Source organism: Curcuma longa, chromosome 11 (assembly GCF_044706935.1).
Source record: "Curcuma longa cultivar G26 ecotype Majalengka, Jawa Barat chromosome 11, ITB_CL_G26_1.1, whole genome shotgun sequence".
Lineage (NCBI taxonomy): Eukaryota > Viridiplantae > Streptophyta > Magnoliopsida > Zingiberales > Zingiberaceae > Curcuma > Curcuma longa.
Window position 1 is genome coordinate 30,149,762 of NC_133871.1, and position 24,305 is coordinate 30,174,066.

Consider the following 24,305-nt stretch of genomic DNA (forward strand, 5'->3'; position numbering starts at 1 on the left):
CTAACGCGGATATAGAAGCTGTATGGACTCGACTAGATGTCAAATTCAGTTGATTGAGGTATGATCAGTCGACTGAGATCTTGACATCAGTCGACTGATTTCTTCTCAGCGCGTGAGATTGGCATGCGAAGCAGCTCGTGCTCTGGTTTTTTCGTTCAGTGTTTGAACGCCGAACTCCCGGGCATTTTACATGCGAATAAATGAAATGAACAAGTTGGGTGACGTGGGTGGATGCTTCCATTGGGTCAGGTAGAGTGGGGCCCAAGGCTTGAAATAGCACATGCAACGATGACGTATGGCAGCCGGGTCAAACTACAACAAGACGGTCATCTCCGCTACACGTGTCGCTCCATTGTGATCTAAAACAGTGTTTGGTGTCGCATCCGACATATCCGTTATTAGTGTTTTTGAGTCAACCAACAGAATCTAATGACTAAACGGGTGGTCTGGATTTGCACAATCTAGCAAGAGTCACACCAAAAATTCAATGGAAAATGTATTACTCAAAATACCAACTTCGATAAAATTAATAATAATAATAATAAATATCAATAGCACCCAAATTAAATTTTATTTAAATTCCATTTAGCTTATGAGAATTATAATTATTACTCGATGAATTTGAATGGCAGCTGCACCATAGGATTTGGTGGGCCCACGTTCCATCCTGACCTGTTTGGCAAGAACAAATATTTTAAATAAATATTCTGTTTTTGGAGGTATTATGAAGGTATCTTACATTATGGCATTGCACTTATTTGATAATTCTATTAATTACATGTAAAAGGTTTTTAAAGGTAATCCACCCAAACACTTGGATTCTTCAAATTCGTGTGAATTACAAACCACTCAAGTCTCTAAGAAACATATCAAGATTTAGTTTTGCAGTTGTTAAGTGAAAAGAACCATAGCAGTTCTAGCTAAACTCGCATGATACATGGATCGAATTGCTCGCATTTGCTCATGTAATGAAGCCTCTACATTCAAATGGTTCACTATTTGTCAAGTTCCATTGCTTGGGCTGCTTTAGCCTTGGCCAAATTGGACAATTTGGTTTTCACCTTCCCAACTCGAAACCTTCCTTTGTTCCTCCTTTTCATGGCAGAACCATCTACCTATATAAGTTGAATTAAAGCAAACAAAAGAAGCATCAATTATCGCATGCCATAAGTAAAATTCAAGGAATGAAGAAATTTCTTATAATATCAATTCATGTTTAAAACAGCCTCTTGCCAAAGGCAAGGTAAGACTGTGTACAATGGATCCTTTCCCTGGACCCCGCATGGCGGGAGCTTCGTGCACCGGGCTGTCCTTTTATCAATTCATGTTTAAAACAGCCATACAAATATAATCTCCAGAGTTTAGAACAGAAAAATATGTCATTTGTTCCTTGCTCCATTTCAGGCAATCTTCACTTACCTCCTCAGTAGTTGTGTCAAAATGGGGCATTTCTACCCGAACGTGTACTTTGGTCGATCTCGTATAAAAATTTCAAAAACCAAAGTGTCAAATACCTAGATCCACATCTGTGTTAGCATCTAGGCAAAGACTTCAGCCTGAATACATGAATTTCTGCCTCATCCTTATTCCCTACAGTGCAAGGCTACATCTATCATTGTGATATAAAACAGATCCAGTCAGTATACTGTAATTGGCTTATAGCACCTAAAATGCAATTTTGTTTCGTGTCGATCTGCATAAGCAAAAGACTTAATTCCACTTGCCGACCAACACGAAACATCTCACATAGCTTCCATGCCAAGGTCAACATAGCCACATTGAGGCATGCAAGGTTTCATCTGCTGTAGAGTAAAGAATCTGAAAGTTCTGATCCTGTATAAAATAAGGAATCCAACCAGAAGGAATTGACAGATTGATGTTCATAAGCTTGAAGAACTTAAGCCCCACTTTGGCTCTTTGTTAGTCTATAAGAATAAAGTTCTAGATTCCCCAGTCATTCGGCGATACTGAATCGAAAATTGCTTGGCCATAACATTCCAACAATTTCACAATGCCTATACATTGCATTTAGGTATTTGTTCACTTTGAGTCTGGTGTCCCACACCAATGTATAACAAGAACAGTTAAAATTATATTAAATGATAAAACCAAACTGAAATAGAATCTAAAGTTAGCTTTAGGATGGAATCTAGGGAACAAAACAATCTTCAAAGAAAAAAAAAATTCTGCAGTAAACCTCTGAGGGCTCTCAAACTGATGTTCTTGTTTCAAATCAAATCGGACGTCAAAAACAAAATATCAGAGTCGTATGAGCTTTAGGTTCTCCACGCATAGAACCGAGTTTTGATCCAAAAGGATAAATTGAAATTTTAAAAAAATGCAATCTTAGTGAAGACGCACACCTTCATATTGTTCTTTTTAGTTTGCAGCTTCTTCTCTTTCTTCTCCCTTTCTTCCTTTTCTCCTGATCGTAAGAACAGACACAGAAGGCATAGAACACAGACAACGTACAAAGAACATGGGAAAAAAGGAAGGAGAGGCATTTGTGAAAATAAAACGAGGAGGGCAAAAATCTCACTTTTGAGGTCGAATTCGTGCTGTTTCTTCCGCTTCGCCAAGTTGTTCTTCTTCGACATCTCTGCTCCGCCTCTCTCTCTCTCTCTCTCTCTCTCTGTCTGTTCAAGTTGGAAACCCTAGCTGCTGAGTAAGCAAGGAAGGGGCGTGATTTAAAATATGGCCAATATGTCGTTGCTTAAGTCGTGACTGAAGTCGGTTCCGACTATATATATTGAACCAGGGTTTTGGCAAGAACTAAACCGGTGGCGTCGTCTCATCTCCGTTGATGCCCCGACTTCTCCACCGCCGCCTCCTTTTCCGATCGATCTGCTCCGCCACATCCACCGCCGCCAGTAATCTGAGATTTCCTGATCCCGCCATCATCTGCGATCTCGCCTCCCGCCAGGACTGGTCCTGCCTCGAGACTCTCATCTCCGCCTCTGCCTCCGCCTCCGCCGCCACCCCTGCAGATGTTGTCGCATCCTTCCTCCGCCTCATTCTCGAGTGCCCCTCCTCCTCTGCCGCTGCCCTATGTTTCTCCCGCTGGTCCCAGACCCACTACCGCGTACCCCTCGAACTCCACCTCCACTGCCGCCTCATCCTCGCCCTCGCGGCCGATAAGCTCTACCCCAAAATTCGCTCGGAATTCCACTACCTCACCATTTCCGGTACCCACTCCGCAATATCCATCCTCCACACGCTCTCTGTCTCCGCCGAGCCCTCCCGCCGCCGCTATGACTGCCTCTCCATCCTCGCCGACATGCTCCTCCTTGCCCTGGTCAATAACTCGAAGATCGATTCCGCCATCGAGGTCTTCTACCGTACCGGCGATTACGGGTACCGCCTCTCCGTCCTGTCTTGTAACCCTTTATTAAATTCTTTAATAAAGGAGAAGGTCGACATGGTGGAAACTGTGTATAAGGAGATCGTGCGAAGAAGGATAGCACCCAACCTGTACACTTTGAATACTGTTATTAATGGCCTTTGTAAGGCAGGAAAGCTGAGGAAAGCTACAGATGTGTTGAATTCCATCAAGTCCTGGGGGTTCTCACCGTCGGTAGTTAGTTACAACACGCTTATTGATGGGCACTGCAAGAACGGCGGAGCTGGGAAGTTGTACAAGGCTGATTCCATACTAAAAGAGATGGTGGCAAGTAATATTCATCCCAGTGTGATTACTTTCAATATTCTGATCAACGCTTACTGTAAGGATGGTAACAGTTCTTCTGCAATGAGGTTTCTGGGTGAAATGAAGCGGCAGGGACTCACCCCCAATGTTGTTACTTATAGTTCTTTGATTAATGGTCTTTGTTGTGAGGACAAGTTGGAAGAAGCTCTGGAGTTGCTTACGGAAATGCAGGATTATAATTTGAATCCAAATGTGGTGATCTTCAATGCTATCATCAATGGATTGTGTAAGAAAGGAAACATGGAAAAGGCTAAGGGGTTTTTGGATGTCATTAGTGAGAACAACTTGTTGCCGAATGTAATTACGTACAACACCTTGATTGATGGGTGTTGTCGTGCTGGCTTGATGGAGGAAGCAACTGGGTTGAAAGGATTGATGTTAAAGGAAGGGATTAATCCTAATATTTCAACCTATAATTGTTTGATAAATGGATTCTGCAAAAATGGGGATAGAAAAATAGTTGTAGAGCTTTTGGATGAAATGAAAGAGAAAGGTGTAAGAGCTGATCTTGTGACTTACAATGTGTTGATTGGTTCTTTGTGCAATGAAGGGAAGTTAGCAAAGGCAGTTAAGTTGTTGGATGAGATGTTGGAGATGGGTGTGAAGCCAAGCCACCTAACATACAATACTCTAATAGATGCATTCTGTAAAAAAGGGAACCTCAGTGCAGCTTATAATATGAAGATAAGGATGGAAAGGAGTGGAAAACGTGCAAATGTTCCAACTTATAATATATTTATCAAGTACTTTTGTGGAATAGGTAAGATGGAAAAGGCAAACGAGTTACTGAACAAGATACTGGAGAAAGGTTTGTTACCAAACAGAGTGACTTATGGTATAATCAAGGATGAGATGATTGAGAAAGGTTATGTTCCTAATATAGACGGACATCTTTATAGCAGTAGTTCAGCTTAGTTGGAGAAAGGAATAGTATGGCATTAGATTGATTTTAAAGGAGTAAAATGTATATTCATAAGACTTTGATTGAGAAAGAGATTGCGGTTTCTCTGATAAATTCTAAATCTTCCCAAGTAATGACACTGATGGTGGCTATGACCAAGATGGCCTTTGTTAAAGGGCTGAGGGCATAGGAATTTTCAACTGCTGCACGTTTCATTTAAGATTACTGATTTCGTCATACAGAATAAAACTGTTGAATTGCTGCAATGAGATTTGATATTCATGCTCTACAGGTTTCGTTAACTTGGTTATTGCAATATCAAAATTACATTATTGTAGACAATTATTTGCTTGAAGATCTTGCAAAAAAGGCTAAGTTTTCTGTATCAAGCTTAAAGTAATATGCTCACCGTAGTGTAATATGAGAAGTAAATGATCTTATGGGTTCAAGCAGTTTGCAGTTCAGGGGTAGAACCTCTGTTTGGATGGCAAAGGTCATAGTGATGCATAGTGGCATCTGATTTCTTTCGTTTACAACTGCATGAACTGGAAAAAAATTCACTTTAAAAGAATAAATGTAGCACAGCCGGCTGAGGATATTTCAGATAGCACCATGTAAGTATATCGTCCCTACGAGTTGCATTCTTTTGTCAATATGGTGATCTTGTATCTTACGAACCATGAATATAATTTTTTTTAGGTTGACTAGTATACCTTTAGACCATTTCTAGCGATTTTGTTTTTGCCATTAGTCTCATTCTTTGGCATAATTTATATGGATCTTATTCTTCCATTGAACTATATGCATGTTGTATCACTAGTGATATTTTGAAAGATAATACCTAACTATGCAAAACTTTACTGTGTACTACTTATAACTTGTTTCAAAGTGTAAACAAAATATTGTGTCCACCAATTCAGTATGCCACATACCAAAAATAACAATAGCATCCATCACATCCTGCACTGATGAACAGAAGGTATGTTTGTCTCCTTCCATCTGGAAGGATAGCTATAGTTTGGAGATCTTGCACTGATGTAACTTCTATTAGCAAATTTTCCCTGCATCATTTGTCTTCAAATGTCAGAGGTTTTCCACATGTGACAAGGGAGTCAAACATTGATTATTTACATTTAGTTCTTTAATAGTCCCCTTCAAACTAACTTAAGATATTATGAAAACTCAAGCTGTTATAGTTAAATATGATCCTAGAACCTCTTAGGGACTCAGCAACTCCATTAACTCACATTAACTGATCTTTGGAGCGGGCAAATGACATGACAATTTTGTTAGATTGTACCTTCTTTTTGGTAAAGTGACGATCAATCTTCATGGTTTGTCCCCTCGTGGAGCTGTTATAGTTATACTTGATCCTACAACCTCTTAAGGACTCAGCAACTCCATTAACTCACATTAACTGATCTTTGGAGAGGGCAAATGACATCACAATTTTGCTAAATTGTACCTTAACTTTGGCAAAGTGACAATCAATCTTCATGGTTTATCCCCTCGTGGAGCATTGTATTAAAAGTTATGTGCATAGCAATTTGGTTATCACAATACAATTTTGTTGGCCCTTTAACAGCTTGCTCAACTCCATCATTAGTTGCTTAACTAGATAGACTCACATGTAACTAAGGTGATAACTTCATATTCTGATTCTACACTTGATTTGGCTATGACTTCACATGTGCCAGCTAGTATGGCACAAGATGATCGTTGTAAGTTCGTATAGTGATACTTGGACTGACTGATCATTATGGACCAAAAAATCAATGAAGATGAACAGAAGCTAATCACATTACATTATTAAATGTTTGCAAAAATAATTGCATGGTACTACTTTTTTGGTGATCTGTTGCAAACTTCACAGCATTTTATGCCATAAGCCTCAATTTTTCTCTTGTGGATTCTGCTGGTGAATTTTGTCTGTCTACTTGGAAAAACAAATGAGTGAACTTTTTTATCCCTCTTGCCTCGTGGGTGGGCTAGAAAGAATGGGAGTATGTGGATCAAATAGACTTCGACCTCTCAATTTGATCAACCTTAATGTGGTCGACCAGGGAGGGATGAGTGTTTTTATTTATTTATATTCTTATCCATCTTCCTATCCAAGTAATGACATGACTGGCTCTTGTAATCCATTAATCTTCCAATTTGAATATGTTATGTATTGATTGAGACTAATTGCTAGTGAGTCGAGAGACTTGTATAACAAAGAAAGTAACACATTAAATCCATTAATCTTCCAATTTGAATATGTTATGTATTTATTGAAGCTAATTGCTAGTGAGTCGAGAGACTTGTATAACAAAGAAAGTAACACATTATGGTGAATTTGTTAAACAATCTACCAAAGCATACTTTATTATTTATTATTAAACATAATTTTTTATACAGGGATTGCTTGACAAAAATTATGGTTGCCTCCATAGATTCGTTCCAACCATTCTACACTGGACAAGATAACCCTTTTAGTAGCTAGTGCTAGCTAGAATGTCTCTTCTTTGCCTAGCTTTTCCTTGAGGACCTACATTTCAAATTTGGACTCTTTTTATGAAGGTTATAATATGTTGTATTTCTTCACTATTTTATGATAATCTCTCACAGCCTCCATACATCAAATAGTAATCGACTTTATTATATCCACATTTCTCTCCAAATAAGCATGTAAATGACATCAAGTTTTATGGACAATCATCCATGCTGAGTTTACTGCAATGACATTACCTTTTAAGATTATTTCCCTGTGAGCTCATCCTCCAGTTCTATTTCACATGGTCATTTATAACCTACTGGAATCTCTTTCACATAACAGGACAGGCATCACTGAACCACGACTCTGCATTGTCTCCCACTTCAACTTCAGTGCAGAGCCCATATGATTGCACTTGCAAGTTAGTTAGAGCTTGGAATCAAATGGAGGACAAGTACCCTTGAACAGAAATGGTCCTCCATGGCTTTCCAGGTTACCCAACTCCACCCTTTCATTATTCAAGCAAGGAGGACCATACTACAATCAGGTTTGGCCCATATATATATATATATATATATATAACGGTCCCCTTCTACTTCTACTCCTACAAACAAGCATTTCCCTGTGCTCGTGCATCACCTCACAACCATACTCCATGCAGATGCAGTTTGATCTCAACACAAACAATGCAGATAATTTCAGCTCAGAAGCTACAAATCTGTTGGTAATGATCTCGACCATTAATTCATCTAAAAGTTCAATATCTTGCATTGATAATGACAAATAAATTGTAGGAGGGATTACATCTGGAGCTATGTTTTGTTACATGGAATATTGCCACTTCTGAGAAACAAAATGCAAACAAACTAACAGTATTAGATACAAATCTATGTGTTTAGGGTAATGGTAGAGGGCCCTAGCGATGTTGTGTTTAGATGAATAATTTTAACTACCACTAATCAGTCAATAAACCTTGTGATGTTAAGCCTCAGGAGTCACTTTTTAAGTTATCAAGTACATATGTTAGACTTTGACAATGTAACTTTACATTTTTGTAGTGATGTATTTCTAGTTTTGATCAAAAGAATTTTAAATTTCTTGGTAAAAAAAAACTTTTGTTTCTTCTTACTAGGCAAAGTGATACTTGATAAAAGTTAAAGGCATGTGTTTGGTCTTGCCGGTTATATACATATGGGACCAATTTTGTTGCACTTCTTACTATCTTTGTGTGCATGTCTTCTACTTGTCTGTTTGATTCTTGCATTTTCAAGAATTTAATCAAAAAAACATCCTTCATATATATAATTAAATAAAAAAAACTCTTGCAATCAACATTTACCAAAATATTCCCCTTGATTTTGTTTTTTCTTCTCTAGCATACCCTTGCTTCTGGTAATGCCTTCAGCTGATTTAGCCAAATTGAATGTTTAGGGTTTTAAATTTTGCTCCTTCAAGATGATTAGTGTGCAAGCACATTATTTTTTAAAGTACAAGCTCATTTGTTAGAGGTTGCAGTTTAGGAAATGGTACAAATTTATTTTTGAAATTTGGTTTGCAAATTATTTTATTATCTAAAAAACACATATCTGTCCCCTGATCAACTTTTGAGAATTGTGAATCTCAAAATTGAGCATTCCAATGATCTCAAAATAAGCCTTTTTTGCCGTAAATTTAGGTTCATGGATTCATAAATCCTGCTCTAAATTTATCAACCATGTCATTTTTAAAGCACATGGTGATTATCAAATTGCTTCTCAGTGTACAAATCATATAGCATTCAACTTTGACAAGGTGAAGTTAAATATATCAAACTTCCAAGATTTGATGAACTCTATACTTGGAACATTTGTTTGGGGGTAAAATGTCCTAAATTCTTTAGCAATAACTCGAATCGATTCTTGATCACTTTGGTTCAAAATGTCAAAATTCATTCCTTTTTACAAAATAATTAAATATTTCAAGCATCTAAAGGTTTTTAATGAGTTATTTTTACTCTAAATTTTGGCACACTCTCTTGCTACATAGAGCTGCTACTTTCGTTACCATCACGATTCACACAACACAACGGTAGGAGACACAGTAGTTCTACGTCCGCAATACTTGAACTTCTGGGCTACTGTGTCAAGACATTTTCGAATTTTTTTGATGGACAAATCAAGGAGAAAATCATCCACCTTCGGATTAATTGAACCGAAAATTCAATGCTTGGATTAGCAAAAAAAAAAAAAAAAATAGAGCTACTTTCCTAACGGAGAATATTTTAACCAAAATAAAAAATTCAAGAGTTTCGATTTGATCTAACTTGAATGAAGGCTCAATTTGGATAATGACTCTATGCTCTTTACTTTGTTGTTCATCTTCTTCACTTCATCAAATTCTATTCATTTCTCATGAAATGACCAAGGAATCTTGTCCCTCCTCCACTCCACAAAAGGAGACAGTAGCTTTAAACGAGGGAAGATTTGTGAGGATCAATTTTCCATTTGGTCACTTCTTTACAAAATCTCAAAGATGTTTTTTTATTTCTTTTTTCTATATTACAAATCACATTTACCAGGAATTCTTAACCAGCTTTTCCCATAAATAAAACGATTAATTCCGCAGCAGCACAATCTGATCTTCCGTTTTTGAGGAATCAGTAATTCTATTATGGAAATTTTAAGGCTTATTATTTCCTGTAAATAATTATAGTCTTCGAAGATAATAATAAGCGTAAAGAAAAAAAAATATTTAAACCACTCACTTACCTGGATGGATGGATGGATCGATCAAGATAGAAATAGAAGAAGGAAAGAAATTTAGCAACGGATGGAAAATTCCAAGGGAATCGCATGATCTCTGATAGAAGCAATCCATTTCATGCTAGAGATCAATGCGATCCCTTTGGAATTCTCCTTCAGCTGCTCATCATCCTGCTCGACTTCTTCGACTATTCTTCGTGAGCAATTCTCCTTCATCTGCGACTTCTTCGACCATCTCTCTCTCGCTCCCTCCATCCTCATCCTCCTCCTCCTCTCTCTCTTATACTACTTATTAGATAGAACGCAGGGCAGCAGGTCGAGCAGAGGCAGAATGATGTCATATATAATTTTATCTCACAATAATTAAGGTGGAAAAAGATAGATCTTAATGATATACAAAAGAAAGATACAAATCTCGTGATCTAGTTTTTTCTCCTCATGTGGTTGTTGGTTTGCTTCACGCTTGAGATATCAAACTGTGCACCATCTCATAAATATTTTTAATTAACTGCTATATTAATTATTGGTGGAACAATAAGAATATATAGAAAAACATGTTGAAGCTTTGCTTCTTAAAGCTATGGAGGATGTCATTTTCTACACTCACTTCTTAAATCTATTAATATTTTCAACTTTTTATTTGTTCCTCTAAGTAATTTATACCACTCTAAGTTATATCTAAGTATATTTAATCTTGACTTATAAGTTCCTAACTACTTTTAATTATGAGATTGAATGAGTGCAAATCATAAAATATTCTTGAGGGCTACACACATGGATAATCACATGGAACCACTTTTTTTTTCCCCATGTTTGAGCTTAATTAATTAATTTCCAACTTTTTTTTTGTGTGTTTCTCTTTGATTTTCACAATTAGAGATGGATGTTAATTAAAGAAGGAAAGGGAAGAAAACATGGTGGGACATGGTGATTAATTATAAATAGGGAGGTAAAAGAGACAGATGTGAATCTGATCCCTTCAAATGCCGGCAGCAGTTGCCGTCAACCAACTACTTTGATGCTAAGAATCTCAAGCACCCCTTCCTTCCAAGAAAATGACATAATAATAATAAACAGTAATTCATCAACTTATTTATAATTATCACCTTTTTGACAATGTTTGGAAAAAAATTATTATTTTCAGTTTTTTTTATAGTTGTTTCCTTCAAAGCTTCTGCAACTACTAGAGATTTTTTTTTCCCAAGTAAATTGTTGCTTGCACACAATTGATGTTACTTTAATTTAAGTTCAAATATTGGATATGGTACACCAAACCTAAGGGAGTTTGTCATTGGCAAAGGTAGGTCAAATTATTGAGTAAGATATTTGAGAAATATAGTTAGGTGAATGGGTCCATCTGCTTTTGAATCCTGTTTAAAATTAATGGTTTGATTAGTTTTATGTTTCTTAAATTAAGCTCTAAGGTCAATACAATAATTGATAGCATTTAAATCTACACCATATTAGACAGTGAAGTAGTTATTCCATCAAGAATTTTTCTAAAATTGTTTTACATCACTAACACATATCAAGCATGCATGAATATCAAAAGATTTTCATAACAATCTAGACTTATTTAGAGTGAATTAATATTTCAGAGATTTATTGAATCAGACAACAACTGAGGTAAATATGAAACCAAGACCATGTAAACCATCTCAATAAGGCATGATTTTTTGTATAAATGACAAGTAATTTAAATAGGTTTTCAAAGTAAGCTTACGATAATTTAAATCATAATTACTTCTGTTGGTGTATCCTCCTCTCCAAATCCTGTTCGGCTTGATCGATAATCTTAAGTTCTTCTAAATAGGCAGTCAGTTTCTTCATCTGTTCCTGTTGGATGCTCAGAGGAGCTTTTTCCTTGTAACCTGAGCTATTCATTTCCTGCTCCAAAAGATCATGCTTCCTGCCAGAACCATTGGGAATGGGAGAAGCAAGGAGTAGCAAGTTACTTAAACTGAAAGCTAGAACTATGAACATAGATGATAGATAGAACTGATGAGATCACACACAAAAAAATAATGGAAATGGTGGAAATTACTTTTGTGTATCTTCCCTTCTTTTTCTCAACTTCTCACGTTCGGCTTCTGGATCAAGTGTTCCTTGGAGTTGGAGATAGACAGAGAGATTTTCATCGACAACATCGACTGCACATCCAGCTGGAGCCATGTCATTCTCAGTTAGGACCTGAAAAAAGTAGACGACTATCTATTAAGTATGAAATAAGAATATTGATAGCTACAAAGAGACTTTGAAGAAGGTTGCAAAGTCATAGCCAAGCCAGTATTAAGGGAACCAGGTAGAAGTGCGAGAAAAGAGAAGGAAAAAAATAAGTGCAAATTTAGTTTTATAAACGCTTGTAATAAAATGAGAAAGGATATTTAACCAAAGAGAATCTCAGCATTAAAATGAATTAAGCAAACAGTGTAGAATAGAACAAAGCTGTGCCATAGGATGTCCAACAAGTTTTATACAGACAGCATATTAACCTTCAAAGAAGAGACAGCAGCAAGCGTTACAATCTCAAATTCATAGGTTCTCATGATGTTGGCAATATGAGGTCCACGACAAAGTGCAAAAGCTGGATATCTGCAAATGAGGATATAAACAGAAATCAATTAAGTTTCCGACCATTAGCAAATGAACTGTAATCATGGATATTCAGTAAGATATTTGTCAGCTAGCAAATGAACTGTAGTTCAGGCATCATAATATAGTTGTTGCCTAAAGTTAATGGAGAGATAATACAGTTTGATGATAATATATCATGCAGATCTAGAACCATGTCATTAAGGAAAAACATCCCAATCCATGAGTATGAACTTTCTTTGATAGAAAGCCTTTTAAAAAAACCTTTCATTCTTGTCACTTTGTGGTCGCAAGGATCTAAGCTTCCTCACAGCGTCATTGACTATATCCATATCATTCTCGATTTTCTCATTTGACCAAGCCTACAGGAAGATGTCAAAATTAATGTTTTAAAACTTAGCAACGAAATCAAAAGGACAGAACATTGCTTACTTCTATGACCGAAGGGTATTCTGATATCATAATTGATTCTTTCCTGGAACTTCCTTCTTCTAAAGGAAGACGCTGCCATAATTCTTCAGTAACAAATGGCATGAAGGGGTGTAGCAAACGCAAACCAGTCTCAAGACAAATCCATAAAGTATGCCTAGAGGCTTCTTTAGCAGACTCAAACTTTGAATCGGTAAAGAAAGGTTTGATAGCTTCAATGAATACATCACAGAGCTGGAATTGCCACCATGAGTATACAGCTGTAGTTGCATCTGAGAACTTGTACGATTCAAAGGACGTTATAGTTCTGGCCACAGCATTGTTTAAGACAGAAAGTATCCACTGGCAAACAGGTGGCATGGATTTCACATCAAGCTTTTGGGGAGGAACATAATCATCTCCAAGTTTCATCATGGCAAAACGAATAGCATTCCACAACTTATTACACCATTGGCGATAACCAATAACTCTCAAGACATCCAGGTTGATCTTGTCCGACTATACAGGAAACACATGTTAGTTCAACAAGGCAAGCTAAAAATTAGGAGTTAGATTTGTGCAGGGGAGAACCTGGGCTGTATATGAAACAAGAGCAAACCGGAGGGCATCAGCTCCACATTCAGGAATACCATTTGGAAAATCTTTGACCTGATCCAGCTTAGCCTTTTCCAGTTCACTTCGGTCTAAATTACTAGCTTCCAACCGTTTGTGCAAACCTTCTAGTGAGATTCCATTTATCACTTCTAGTGGATCAATAACATTACCTTTCGACTTTGACATTTTCTGGCCGTGTGCATCCCGTATCATAGGGTGCAAATATACCTGTAGATAATTAAGAAAAATGGAGTACTAAGGTATATCTCAGAGTTAATGAACAATGCAGGAACTTCATAACATACAACACAATATCCGGTATGGAAAACAGTGGCAATTAAAAGCAAACTAAGTTGTTCTTGACAAGAACTATTTTACAGCAAACAAAATAACATATATGGTGAACATCTACAGAACAGAGTATTTATACATGACTGGCCAGTGTACATCAGTATATATTAGACAGTCTGCCGCTTCAGAGCTAATGAATAAGAAAAGTGGAGGAGACAATTAGAAGCACACATATACTATCTTGGCAAACCACAAGAAAACACAGTAAGTTACTGCCAACAGATAACAAATACTTTTATAATTAAACATGTTAAAGAAATACAATCACATTGAATACAATGTTAGTTGTTGAACCATCACAGGCATGTTCCTTTGGTGACAATGTTATCATCTTGTCTGCTGATTGATTGCGATTCTGAGTCAGCTGCCTTAAAAGATTAAAAAGAACATTGAATTTTAAGACCTCTTCTTTATTACACAGTAAATGCCTTTGCAGAATTGGCCAATTAGGCTTTTCTTAGAAAAGAGTTCAATACTTAATCTGGCAGCAGTAATAGTATAGGCAGCAAAGATGTACCAGTAGCATACTTTCCAGTGAGTGTAAAAAGGATTCAAACAAGAAGAAAAGGATGGTACAACAGGGTGCATTCACATTGTTATTTTCCCTCCTCTTTCTTACCCTTCTAATCTTTTCTCTCAAGTGCCTGACACTATTTGTTTCTCTCCTCTTCTTATCTCATTTTAATGCCATCCCTAGTAAATAGATAGCAAAACCCATTTGAATCAATTTGATTTCCATCATGAACTCGAGTGTCTGATTTGATCAAACTACATAATGGCATTTGGCTCGCCCAATTCAAACCCACACCACAATTTTGAATAATCAGCGTCCTGATTGATTATAGAGCCAGTAATATTCTAACACTATAGACCAATTTGATTTCCACTAAAACCAAGGCAGTGTATTTGGTTTAGTTGAACTACTATAATGTCAATGTGTGTTCCAGTTGAAACCTGCAAACCGATTTGATTTTTGATAGGACCAGTAATATTTGGACACTATATGCTAATTCCAACAACTCTTGATCGTCCAAACCCCAAGTTTTATGAGCAAGATAGTTCTTAAATGTTTTCATGGAAGTCACATACATACGTATCAATTTTGAAGTCCTCAAATTTAAACCATATGAAGTATTTCAAGTTTCTACACAATTCCACATTATAATAATTGTTAATTTTATTACCTTTCTGAAGGGCACATCACCTCCAAGTTGCATCCCCAGCATAACCATCCGTGCGACCCAGAAAAAAAGGATATCATGTCCGGTTTCAAGCAATGAAGTCGGATAAAATGCCTTAAAATCAGGAGTAACATCTGGCCAGCCAAGCACAGATAACGGAAAAAGACCAGATGAAAACCATGTATCCAGCACATCTGGATCTTGAACAATCTCAAACTTCTTCCCTGAGAACAGCTTGTTTGCCTCCATAAGTGCCTCCTGCTCATTTCTTCCAACTACCCAATGGCCATTGTAAGAACCAACATCTTTAAGCTGATCATCTTGTAGTATCACATACCAGGCAGGAATGCGGTGGCCCCACCAAAGCTGCCTCGAAATGCACCAATCACGTATATTCTCTAACCATCTATATTTAAAAGTTAAAAATACACAGGGTAAATAAAAACAATAAACTGTAGGTATCCAAAACATGGTACAAAACTAAAAGATACGTACAAAAATCTTACTGTTAAATTTTTAAGAGTTTGAATTACCTTTTCCATTCTTGCTCATATTGATGAGGAATAATCTCTATCTTCTTATTGTCATCACTCATGACTGCATCTAGAGCTAGTTTTCCCATGCTTTTGCAATCAACAAACCACTGAGGTTTTATCATGGGTTCTACAACATCATTACTCCTTGAACAAATGCCAAGTTTCATTTCATTTTTCTGAGCTCCTCTGTATAATCCCTGATAGAAGGAAGATTATATTTGATAGCATTGGTAAACAATAAAATTTGAGAACAAACCAAAATTTTAATGGACAGATGCAAAAGAAAATTCATTAACACCTTTGCCTTTAATGCCTCTATAACAGCTACACGAGCTGCAAACCGTGGCATCCCTTCAAAATCAGCACCACCATTGCTATTAATCTTCCCTTCATCAGTAAAAATGTTGATAAAAGCAAGATTATGGCGTTTTCCAACTTCAAAATCATTAGGATCATGTGCTGGAGTAATCTGTAATATAATATGAGGAAGAAAAGTATTTAACACAGTGAAAGGCAGATTTAGTGACCATCATAGAAGTGATACAATGTTACAATAAGCTTACTTTGACAGCCCCTGTTCCAAATTCAGGATCAACTAAGATATCATCACATATTATCGGTAGCTTCCTCCCATTGAATGGATGGACAGCACTTTTTCCATGCAGATGAGAATAGCGCTTATCCTTAGAATGAACAGCAATTGCAGTATCACCAAGCATCGTCTCCACCCTCGTTGTGGCTACTACAATATCACCCATGCTTCCCTCAAGTGGATAAGCAAAAGAAGTCAAAACACCAAACTGAACTTCATGCTCATACCCAGGGACCTTTCTGAAAGTCTCTTCTTTGATTTCCTCATGATCAACCTAAAAATAGTAGATAGACAGAACTAGGAATAGTCTGTGGTTTCAAACACAATAGAACATTTACAATGGTTTTCAATATTAATTTATCCATACCTCAATGTCAGATATTGCTGTTCGCAGTGAGCAGTCCCAATTGACTAGACGATGATCTCTAAGAATAGGACCAGGCATTACCCAAAGAAAACTCAGGATTAATAAGATTGAATGATAACATTGCCAGAAAACATCACTATTTCCCTGTCATGGGAGGGGATTTCTAGCATATCTGCAAATTTTAAAATTAAAAGAACAAGATTAATCAAGGTAGCTAACCTATAAATTAAACCTTGTTTATAAAGTTTGACAAATGCTTCGGTAACTGCCTTTGATCGCGCATCATCCATGGTAAAGCACTGTCATAAGAAATAAGGGACAGGAAACTTATTTTCTAAAGCCAGAGAGTAAGCTTGTCCTTTTAGTTTCTTCAAAAACTGACCTCACGAGACCAGTCAAGTGATGCTCCCAACCGACGTTCTTGGTTTAATATGGTACCTCCATATTCATTTTTCCATTTCCAAACCTACCAAACAAAAACAGAAAACATAGAACATCAGCTCAGTACCACAAAAAGTCACATGCTGAAGAGAAATCAGTTTGTTTTTCTTAAGAGGAGGTAATATTCTTTCAAGGTGTAGAAGGTCGAGGCTAAAAGAAAATTAATGTTAAGGAAGAACTCACCTCAGACACAAATCTTTCACGTCCAAAATCATGCCTAGTTAACTTGCATTCACGCATCAGCTTCTTCTCTACAACCACCTGATAAAAGGTATATAAAAGTGATGAATCGATAATGGTAATTTATATAAGAAAGGGAGGGTTACCTAGGGGAACAATCCTAATAATTTTCTGATTGCATGGTATCAAAGTGATACCCATCCAATCACCAATCCCAATCCAATCATGAACTCAAAAGTTATTCTACCTCATTTTATATTTGCTTCACATTCGATTCCAGAGATTGTTTCAGAGGCTTTGTCTCATCTAGGATGGCAACAAACTATGGTTGATGAGATGACACCCTTACATTCTAATAGAGATTAAGGGCGAGTTCTTTTGGCAAACCCGCAATTGGTTGCAAACAGAAAATCCACTAGGAGGAAGACCTTCCTTAATCAGGCATTGCGTATTGGCTGAAAGTTCCACTAGTAGCTTATAGAAACACTTAAATGTTTCTATATTCTAGTTAATATAAGTGTTCCTTAAAGAGGAATTGAGGATTGACTAAATGTTCTCTATCTATGGTTGCACTTATCATCATTGTTGGATCTTCGTGCAGAGTTGAGCTTTCTAAAATGTAGCTCTTAATTTGTAATAGTTGAGTTTAGTTTGTTGATAAAAACTTTAATTATAACTTGGACTAGAAGAACGTCACAACTATGTCGAAAATAGTAAGAGTGCACAAATATTGCAATATTGTATTCTATGTAAGAATTTCTTGGGATATAGCTTGAGACTAAACCATCAAGTGGTTGGTCTTCATAAATTCAGAGAGATTGGATGGTAAAGTCGTTACCGTGCAAACAAATCAAGTAACAATGTCATTCTATTTTCAATTCCATGAAACAAGTTTCTCACTAACCATTCTTGATGTTTCATAGCTAGGGAGTCTAACAACTTAAAGACAATGAAAGAAAAACAAGCTTAGAATAGTGAACTATACGGAAAGAACTACTACCTGGGTCGCTATGCCAGCATGGTCCATTCCTGGCACCCATAGAACATTATAGCCTGACATTCTCCTCCAACGGATAATTGTATCCTTAGATTGTGCAAGACATCATAAAAATGTCAAAATAGAGACATAAAGTAATAGGTAAAGTAAAATGAGATAGAAGAAAGATGACACCACAGAAGGAAAGACTAAGATGTGACCTGTATTGCAGCAGTAAGACCATGACCTATATGAAGAGCACCTGTCACATTTGGAGGTGGGAGTACCTGTCAAAAAAAGCATATGTATGATCACAAAAGTAGCTTAGTTACAGTTAAAATATATGGATTCAATGAGAAGGATTCTATAAACATGAAAATCAGGTGTGTTACATTGTAAGATAAAAGTTGATTTCATTTCCCCTTTATGAATTCAAAAAGAAATATGGAAAAGGACAAATAGATGACTTTTTTTGCAAGATTGAAAAGATCATTCCAAGTTAGGGTATCGGTACCTAACAGAAATGAAAAGTCTCGGTGGTGTCAACGTGCAAGACACGTGTGAACGGCCTTGAATAGGAGGAACAAATCAAGAAGATGAAAACCCTAAGTAGAAGCAAATAATCAAGAAGTAATATAAGAGGAGGAGGAAACAAAGGTGACTTACAGGGAGGGATTGGAGGAAGTCCTAATTGTGCTCAAGAGGAGAATGACCGAAATGAAGATAAAACGGCTTGGGATGGAGAAGCGTCAGCTGCATTATAAGATGGAAAAGAGGTGGAGGCAGTGTTCCAAGATGGAGAAGAAGCGACTCGAGAAGAATGGTATCAATGTCATTTGGAATCTCAGATCTTCAGTGGAATGGTTCATGCAACCCATATCAACTGGCACCAAATGGTACTTTAGTCCATGTTTTTTCTGTCAATGTAGTGTTGAAATAGATGCATTTCAGCCACACTTTTTCCCCATAATATTTTTTCCTTTACCTCTATTCCAATCACAGGTTTCCCTTGTCCAGGTATTCTACATTTCCCATCTAAACAGGATATATGAGCCTTTTATCATAAAGACAAGTAACTGACCTTACAACATTACTATTAAAAGATTTATACTCTCTAAAAAGTTATTATCTTGGGCCAGTTTCAAGCATTCATTTTCCTATAAAGATTCGAAATCACTCCATTTGTGCAATTAATAGTGTTTGAACCAATCATACATAAGCCCTTTGTGATAATTGCAAAAGAAAAACAGAAAGCGATCACAGGAAATTTTTCAACCATAGAGAATAAGAGATCAACACATTAGGTTGTATGCAGCACATACAATTACAAAAGGAGGTTTTGAGCTGCTTGCATCAGCCACAAAGAAGTTTGATGCTTCCCACCATGAATACCATCTAAGTAGAAAGAAAAGACAAAATGTGGTCAGAATCTTCATAAAAATTGTATGCTTATTTAAAATCTAAGGGAGAATTGCATTTACGATTTCTCAACAGCATTAGGATTATATTGCTTAGCCATTTGAAGAGAGAGCTTCTTTTTCTGTCCATCTGGGGTTGCAGGGTCAATAAAATCCTCCAGATTCTCTTCTTCAGCATCTTTTTTCCTCTGTTTTCTCTCACTTTTCTTAGAGCCATCAGATGACGTCTGTGCCTATCGAGCAACATATTATAACAGAGTAAATGTCTAAAATTCAAACAATGACACCATCTTTGTTATGATGACATTTTTAAAACAATGAATTCAGATCATTTCTACTTTATGGATATATCATTACCTGGAGTTTTGCAGCTTCTGCCTTTTGTGCAGCCTTGAGTTTTTTTTCTTCTTTCAGTTTAGCCTGTTAAGGTGAAATAAGCAAGTCCGTTGCAACGGACAAACAAACAAATAGGATGAGTCCAAAAAGAGAGCCAAGATACAGAGCATTTGAACATTTGATTATTAAGTTTTGATCAAGGCACATGGTAGAAAAGAGAGGAACAAGAAAGAGACAGGGAAAAAAGGATGAACAACTTTCACATTCCCTATTTGTTGGCTCCTTTTTTGTTGCCATTTGTGGCCAAAAAAGTGTCATATTTATCCAAGGAACTCAGATGTTGAATATTAATTCCCACTAAGAACAACTTCAGCAAGTAGCTTGTGTGCACTGTTCTTAAAAGAATGCAGCATTGCAGCATCAGAAAGGTGACAGTCGATTAGTCATTTTTAACCTATTAAAGAAGAATCCTATGGAAAAATTCAAAGCTAAATCAGAATTAGCACAACTAAACTGTTACAGTTTACATGAAATTAACTTCAAAGTAGAGTTCAAAAGAAAATTAGTAGAAAATGCAATTTACCATATTTATTCTGCTTCTGAAGCATGTAAAGTGGCATAATCATTAACCCAAACAACAGAAAAGGATATGGATTCTTTTTCTATGAAAAACAAACCTTTTGCTCCTTCTTCATTTTTCGTTCCAGATCTTGATCATCAGTCTGCATATGCCAATGGAAAAGCTAAGTTAAAAAGGTTCACCAAAGAATTCATCACATTTGTGATTAATAAAAAAATATAATTTGTTTAGCCATCCATATAGGGAAAAATAGCAGAGATGAAAATGGCTTAAGTTTACTAGCTCAACACTCAACAGCAATCTTAAACACAAGGTTACTTGAGAGAAAGTTATTTTGTAATAAAAGAGTGGCAAAAGTAATAATAGTAGGTTCTGATCAAGTGCTGCAATATTTTTTACATGAAAAGGATAGGATAGGAGCAGATTGGAAAGGTGATGTTCTTCCAGATAAAACAATGGTAAAGCAGAAGGAAAAAAAAAACTAAGAGTGAGATAATATAAATGCTCCAACATGAAACAAGCATACCTATATTGTCATGATCAGACACACTTAGATGAGATAACTAATACATTGACTTCTAAGGCCTAGCTACTAGCCTAAAATGCTTAATTGCTTAATTTAAACTTATTGGTAGCTCACTCATCCAAGTTTATAAAGCTTTTTTATTAGCTCACAATTTATAATATGCAACGAATCTCTTCCATTTAAGGCTTGATGCCCCTATCGATACTGAAACTCTAATTCATAGTCCATGATCATCCCTAATCAGTAGCATGTGAGGCCAATGATAATCACACCATCACACAGACAACACTTCCAAGACCTAGCCATGCCTAAGATTCTGACTTGAGAAGTGTTCACATTATCTGATGCATTCTAGCTTCACACCACTAGCTTTTCAACCAAGCGTAATGATCAATTGTGTAAATCTACAACTCCTCTTATACTAGGTTGAATTCCTATTGCAGCAAGATCATTGATAAGGTACAAGACTACAAGTAGACCCGACCACGGTTCAGAACCGCCGGTTCGACGGTTCGGAACCGCCGGTTCGACGGTTCATGACAGGTCGACCCTTAACCTTAACCGCCCAAGACGGTTACGGTTCACGGTTCGGAACCGCCGGTTCACGGTTCGGTTCACGGTTCGCGACGGTTCGCGACGGTTCGAGATTATTATATTAAAAAATTTAAAATTTAAAATTTATATAAAAAAGTATTAAAAAAAAAGAGAAAAGTCGATGTAGTTTAGTGGTGTATATTCCATGATCGGTGAGAATTACGTTCGTTCCCATTAATAGTGTGTTAAAATGGATTTGAATTAAATAAAGTATATATATAATTATATTAATTTTATAAACAAAAGGTGTTATAGAACAATGGTGAGCTTGTAAGCTTGTCTCCCGGAGTGTCTAGGTTCGATCCCCAGCTCTTGCAATCGGCATATGTTGATTTTTGAAGAAAAAATAAAAAAATTCAAAAAAACCCAAACCGGCGGTTCAAACCGGCGGTTAACCGGCTGAACCGCCGGTTCAAGAGGCCTTGAACCTTAACCGGCCCGGCAGCCTGCCGGGCCGGTTACGGTTTGGCCCGGCTAACCGGGTCAACGGGCCGGGTCCGGGTTTGACCCGGTCCGGGTCCGGGCCGGTTCCGGGCTGGACCCGGCCCGTGGGCAGGTCTAACTACAAGTAATCTATCTTATAACGGTCTAACTGGTCAAGCTTGCAAATAGATAGGAAATAGACTGATTTGGTTAAAGGATTGACTACAACCCGATTCTCACGATCCCTAGATGAGAGATTTGTCCTATTAACTTCTCAGACTCGACCTTGGCCAAAATGCTTAATCTCAAATTAATAATATCACACTCATGCAAGCTAATAATAGAGTTTCTTCATTAACCCACAATTCACAATTGGAACTCAATTGGGGTGTCACAAAATCATTACAGTAATATAAAATTTAGTCACAATAAACAAAGTGATAAAACCTCAAGAAACCTTCATTTGGCTATAAAAAAAAGTAAGACATTTCAAGGGATTTGAAGATGGATATATGGTATTTCATAGAAAACAGTTTTGAAATAACTAGTTTGATACAATTTCATAATTTGCTAGATAAAAAATTGGATACAATAAAAGAACATATAATTATAACTTTAGAATTGAATTAAGGAATTGTCTATCTTAGAACACAAAGCAGATTATCATTCACCACCGACATAATACAACAATATAATAATCTAGTATGAGCAACAAAAACATCTAATCAGCAAACCTTATCTTCATTGGTTTGTTTTTCCAGCTTATCTTCCCCAGGCTGCATCAAATTGATATACAATAATAAATGCCAATCACCAATAAATTGTTTTTTTTTGCATATCACAGTTAAAAAGAAAATAACAGCAATTATGCATAGAAAAGTTTTTAAAAAAACATAGGAAAATATGCAATGAAGATTTCAAAGCAGCTACATGTGAGGCAATAAACCCCATTTCAGTCCCTCATGAGTTAGCTCTTATGATTAGAAGAAACTCAAACATCAATACTCATAAATGAAAACTAACAAGGAAACATGATCCTAGTAGTTAAACCATTAAGAATTCACATACGGCTATGACCATGCACCAAAAATAGTTATTGAAAGGTTTTGACTTACCGGATTCATTGAGCAATCAGTGCCAGCAGTCAATTTACGAATTTGAAAACCTATCAAAATTAGAACACATTAGACAAATACTAAAATAACTGAGCAAACGAGCTAGCAAAATACAACTCAAACAGAGTCAAGCAAGAACACCCCTCTGGAGAAACGGAAAATTTCCATCTTTTTTATTTTCCATCGAAACTTGATGATTAACTGGAAATTTTGGCGATTCGTGCGTATATGTAAGAGAACAACGAGTCAAAAACTGATTTTTTACAACTTAACCAATATCTTCAAGATCTACATTTTAAAGCATATGCTGGGGCAAAATGTCAAAGTACACAGGAAACAATTGTCGTACGTTCCAGATGCATTTTCAATTGGTGAATTGCCAAAAGAAGAAGAAAAGAAAAGTCCGATTCATCCTGTATAACCCAGCAAAATATATTATTCATATCCCCACTTATCCTCTCCTCGTAAGTCTTACCTCCCCCATTATTGGCGCACGACGTCAAATCTGAGATCCGAGGGGAACGAAGAGGGACAAGGGGCGATGCGAACAATCCTCGAGGGAGAAGACGACGTCCGAATGGGAGAAAAGGCATCGTCCAAAATGGAGACGAGAGCCTAAGAGAGGATGAGAGCGTATCGAATGAAGCAAAGAAAATTACCCGTTGTTCTGCTTGGGCGAGGGAGATAACGATTCCGGCGGCTGGGAAGGAGGAGACCTCCGAAACGAGCTTGGGGTTCGACGGCTATGAGCAACGAGTGCAACTAGGGTTTTATGAGTTGGACCGGTATCGGTTTAGGAATTAGACCCCGGTTGGTTCAACGCGATCTGATGATCTAACTTTTTGATATTACCTAAATTATATACTCAACTTTTAATATCCAAATTACATTTTATATTTCTAAAATACACAATCTTTTTTTAATAATAAATCGAATCTCTCTAAATCAAAATTAATATATTTTTAAAATCTCTTTAATGTATTTATAATTTGATAACATAAATTAAAAATAATTAATTAAATTAAAAATATATCTCTAAATTTTTATTTTATCAATATAAAAATTTATTATTCTCAATTTATATTATCGAATTCAAATATTAAATGCATATATATATATATATATTTAGGAGATTTTTAAAAATATATTGATTTTTATTTAAAATGATTTAAAATTTTTTAGATTCATCAATTAAATATAAAATTGATTGATAGATATGCACTATTTAAATTTTTTAAAAGATTAATATT

General features: G+C 36.4%; 3 protein-coding genes across 3 annotated transcripts; 1 reads left to right on the forward strand and 2 right to left on the reverse strand.

Annotated features, from left to right (window-relative positions):
* Window positions 1-896: 896 nt before the first annotated feature.
* Window positions 897-2,653, reverse strand: LOC141842131 (uncharacterized). The gene is made up of 3 exons (XM_074730348.1): window positions 2,540-2,653; window positions 2,364-2,425; window positions 897-1,115 (listed from the first exon to the last, which is right to left on the reverse strand). Exons 1-3 carry the CDS (start codon window positions 2,595-2,597, stop codon window positions 996-998), a joined length of 240 nt encoding a protein of 79 aa, XP_074586449.1. The 5' UTR covers window positions 2,598-2,653; the 3' UTR covers window positions 897-995.
* A 150-nt stretch (window positions 2,654-2,803) lies between these two features.
* LOC141840834 (uncharacterized) lies at window positions 2,804-4,992 on the forward strand. Its single transcript, XM_074728911.1, has one exon. It carries the CDS (start codon window positions 2,804-2,806, stop codon window positions 4,619-4,621), a length of 1,818 nt encoding a protein of 605 aa, XP_074585012.1. The 3' UTR covers window positions 4,622-4,992.
* Window positions 4,993-11,394: 6,402 nt separating this feature from the next.
* LOC141839371 (valine--tRNA ligase, mitochondrial 1) lies at window positions 11,395-23,724 on the reverse strand. The gene is made up of 23 exons (XM_074727100.1): window positions 23,715-23,724; window positions 23,056-23,105; window positions 22,675-22,716; window positions 20,495-20,539; window positions 19,839-19,901; window positions 19,545-19,714; window positions 19,386-19,458; window positions 18,285-18,350; window positions 18,088-18,171; window positions 17,091-17,168; window positions 16,849-16,932; window positions 16,686-16,765; window positions 16,467-16,524; window positions 16,071-16,373; window positions 15,806-15,976; window positions 15,505-15,704; window positions 14,975-15,377; window positions 13,416-13,667; window positions 12,849-13,343; window positions 12,681-12,778; window positions 12,317-12,416; window positions 11,869-12,014; window positions 11,395-11,733 (listed from the first exon to the last, which is right to left on the reverse strand). The coding sequence occupies exons 2-23, from the start codon at window positions 23,062-23,064 to the stop codon at window positions 11,565-11,567; spliced, it is 3,189 nt and encodes a 1,062-aa protein (XP_074583201.1). The 5' UTR covers window positions 23,065-23,105; window positions 23,715-23,724; the 3' UTR covers window positions 11,395-11,564.
* Window positions 23,725-24,305: the final 581 nt, after the last annotated feature.

Bases quoted from the DNA above. Each gene is read 5' to 3' on its own strand.
- LOC141842131 (XM_074730348.1), bottom strand. From the start codon at position 2,597: ATGTCGAAGAAGAACAACTTGGCGAAGCGGAAGAAACAGCACGAATTC. The intron at 2,426-2,539 runs GTGAGATTTTTG...TCTTACGATCAG, and splicing joins GCACGAATTCGACCTCAAAA to GAGAAAAGGAAGAAAGGGAG. The intron at 1,116-2,363 runs GTGTGCGTCTTC...CAACTTATATAG, and splicing joins CTAAAAAGAACAATATGAAG to GTAGATGGTTCTGCCATGAA.
- LOC141839371 (XM_074727100.1), bottom strand. The intron at 18,172-18,284 runs GTCACATCTTAG...GCACAATCTAAG, and splicing joins GTCTTACTGCTGCAATACAG to GATACAATTATCCGTTGGAG. The intron at 16,525-16,685 runs GTTAGCTACCTT...TCCTATTCTTAG, and splicing joins AAACAAGGTTTAATTTATAG to AGATCATCGTCTAGTCAATT.
- LOC141840834 (XM_074728911.1), top strand. From the start codon at position 2,804: ATGCCCCGACTTCTCCACCGCCGCCTCCTTTTCCGATCGATCTGCTCC.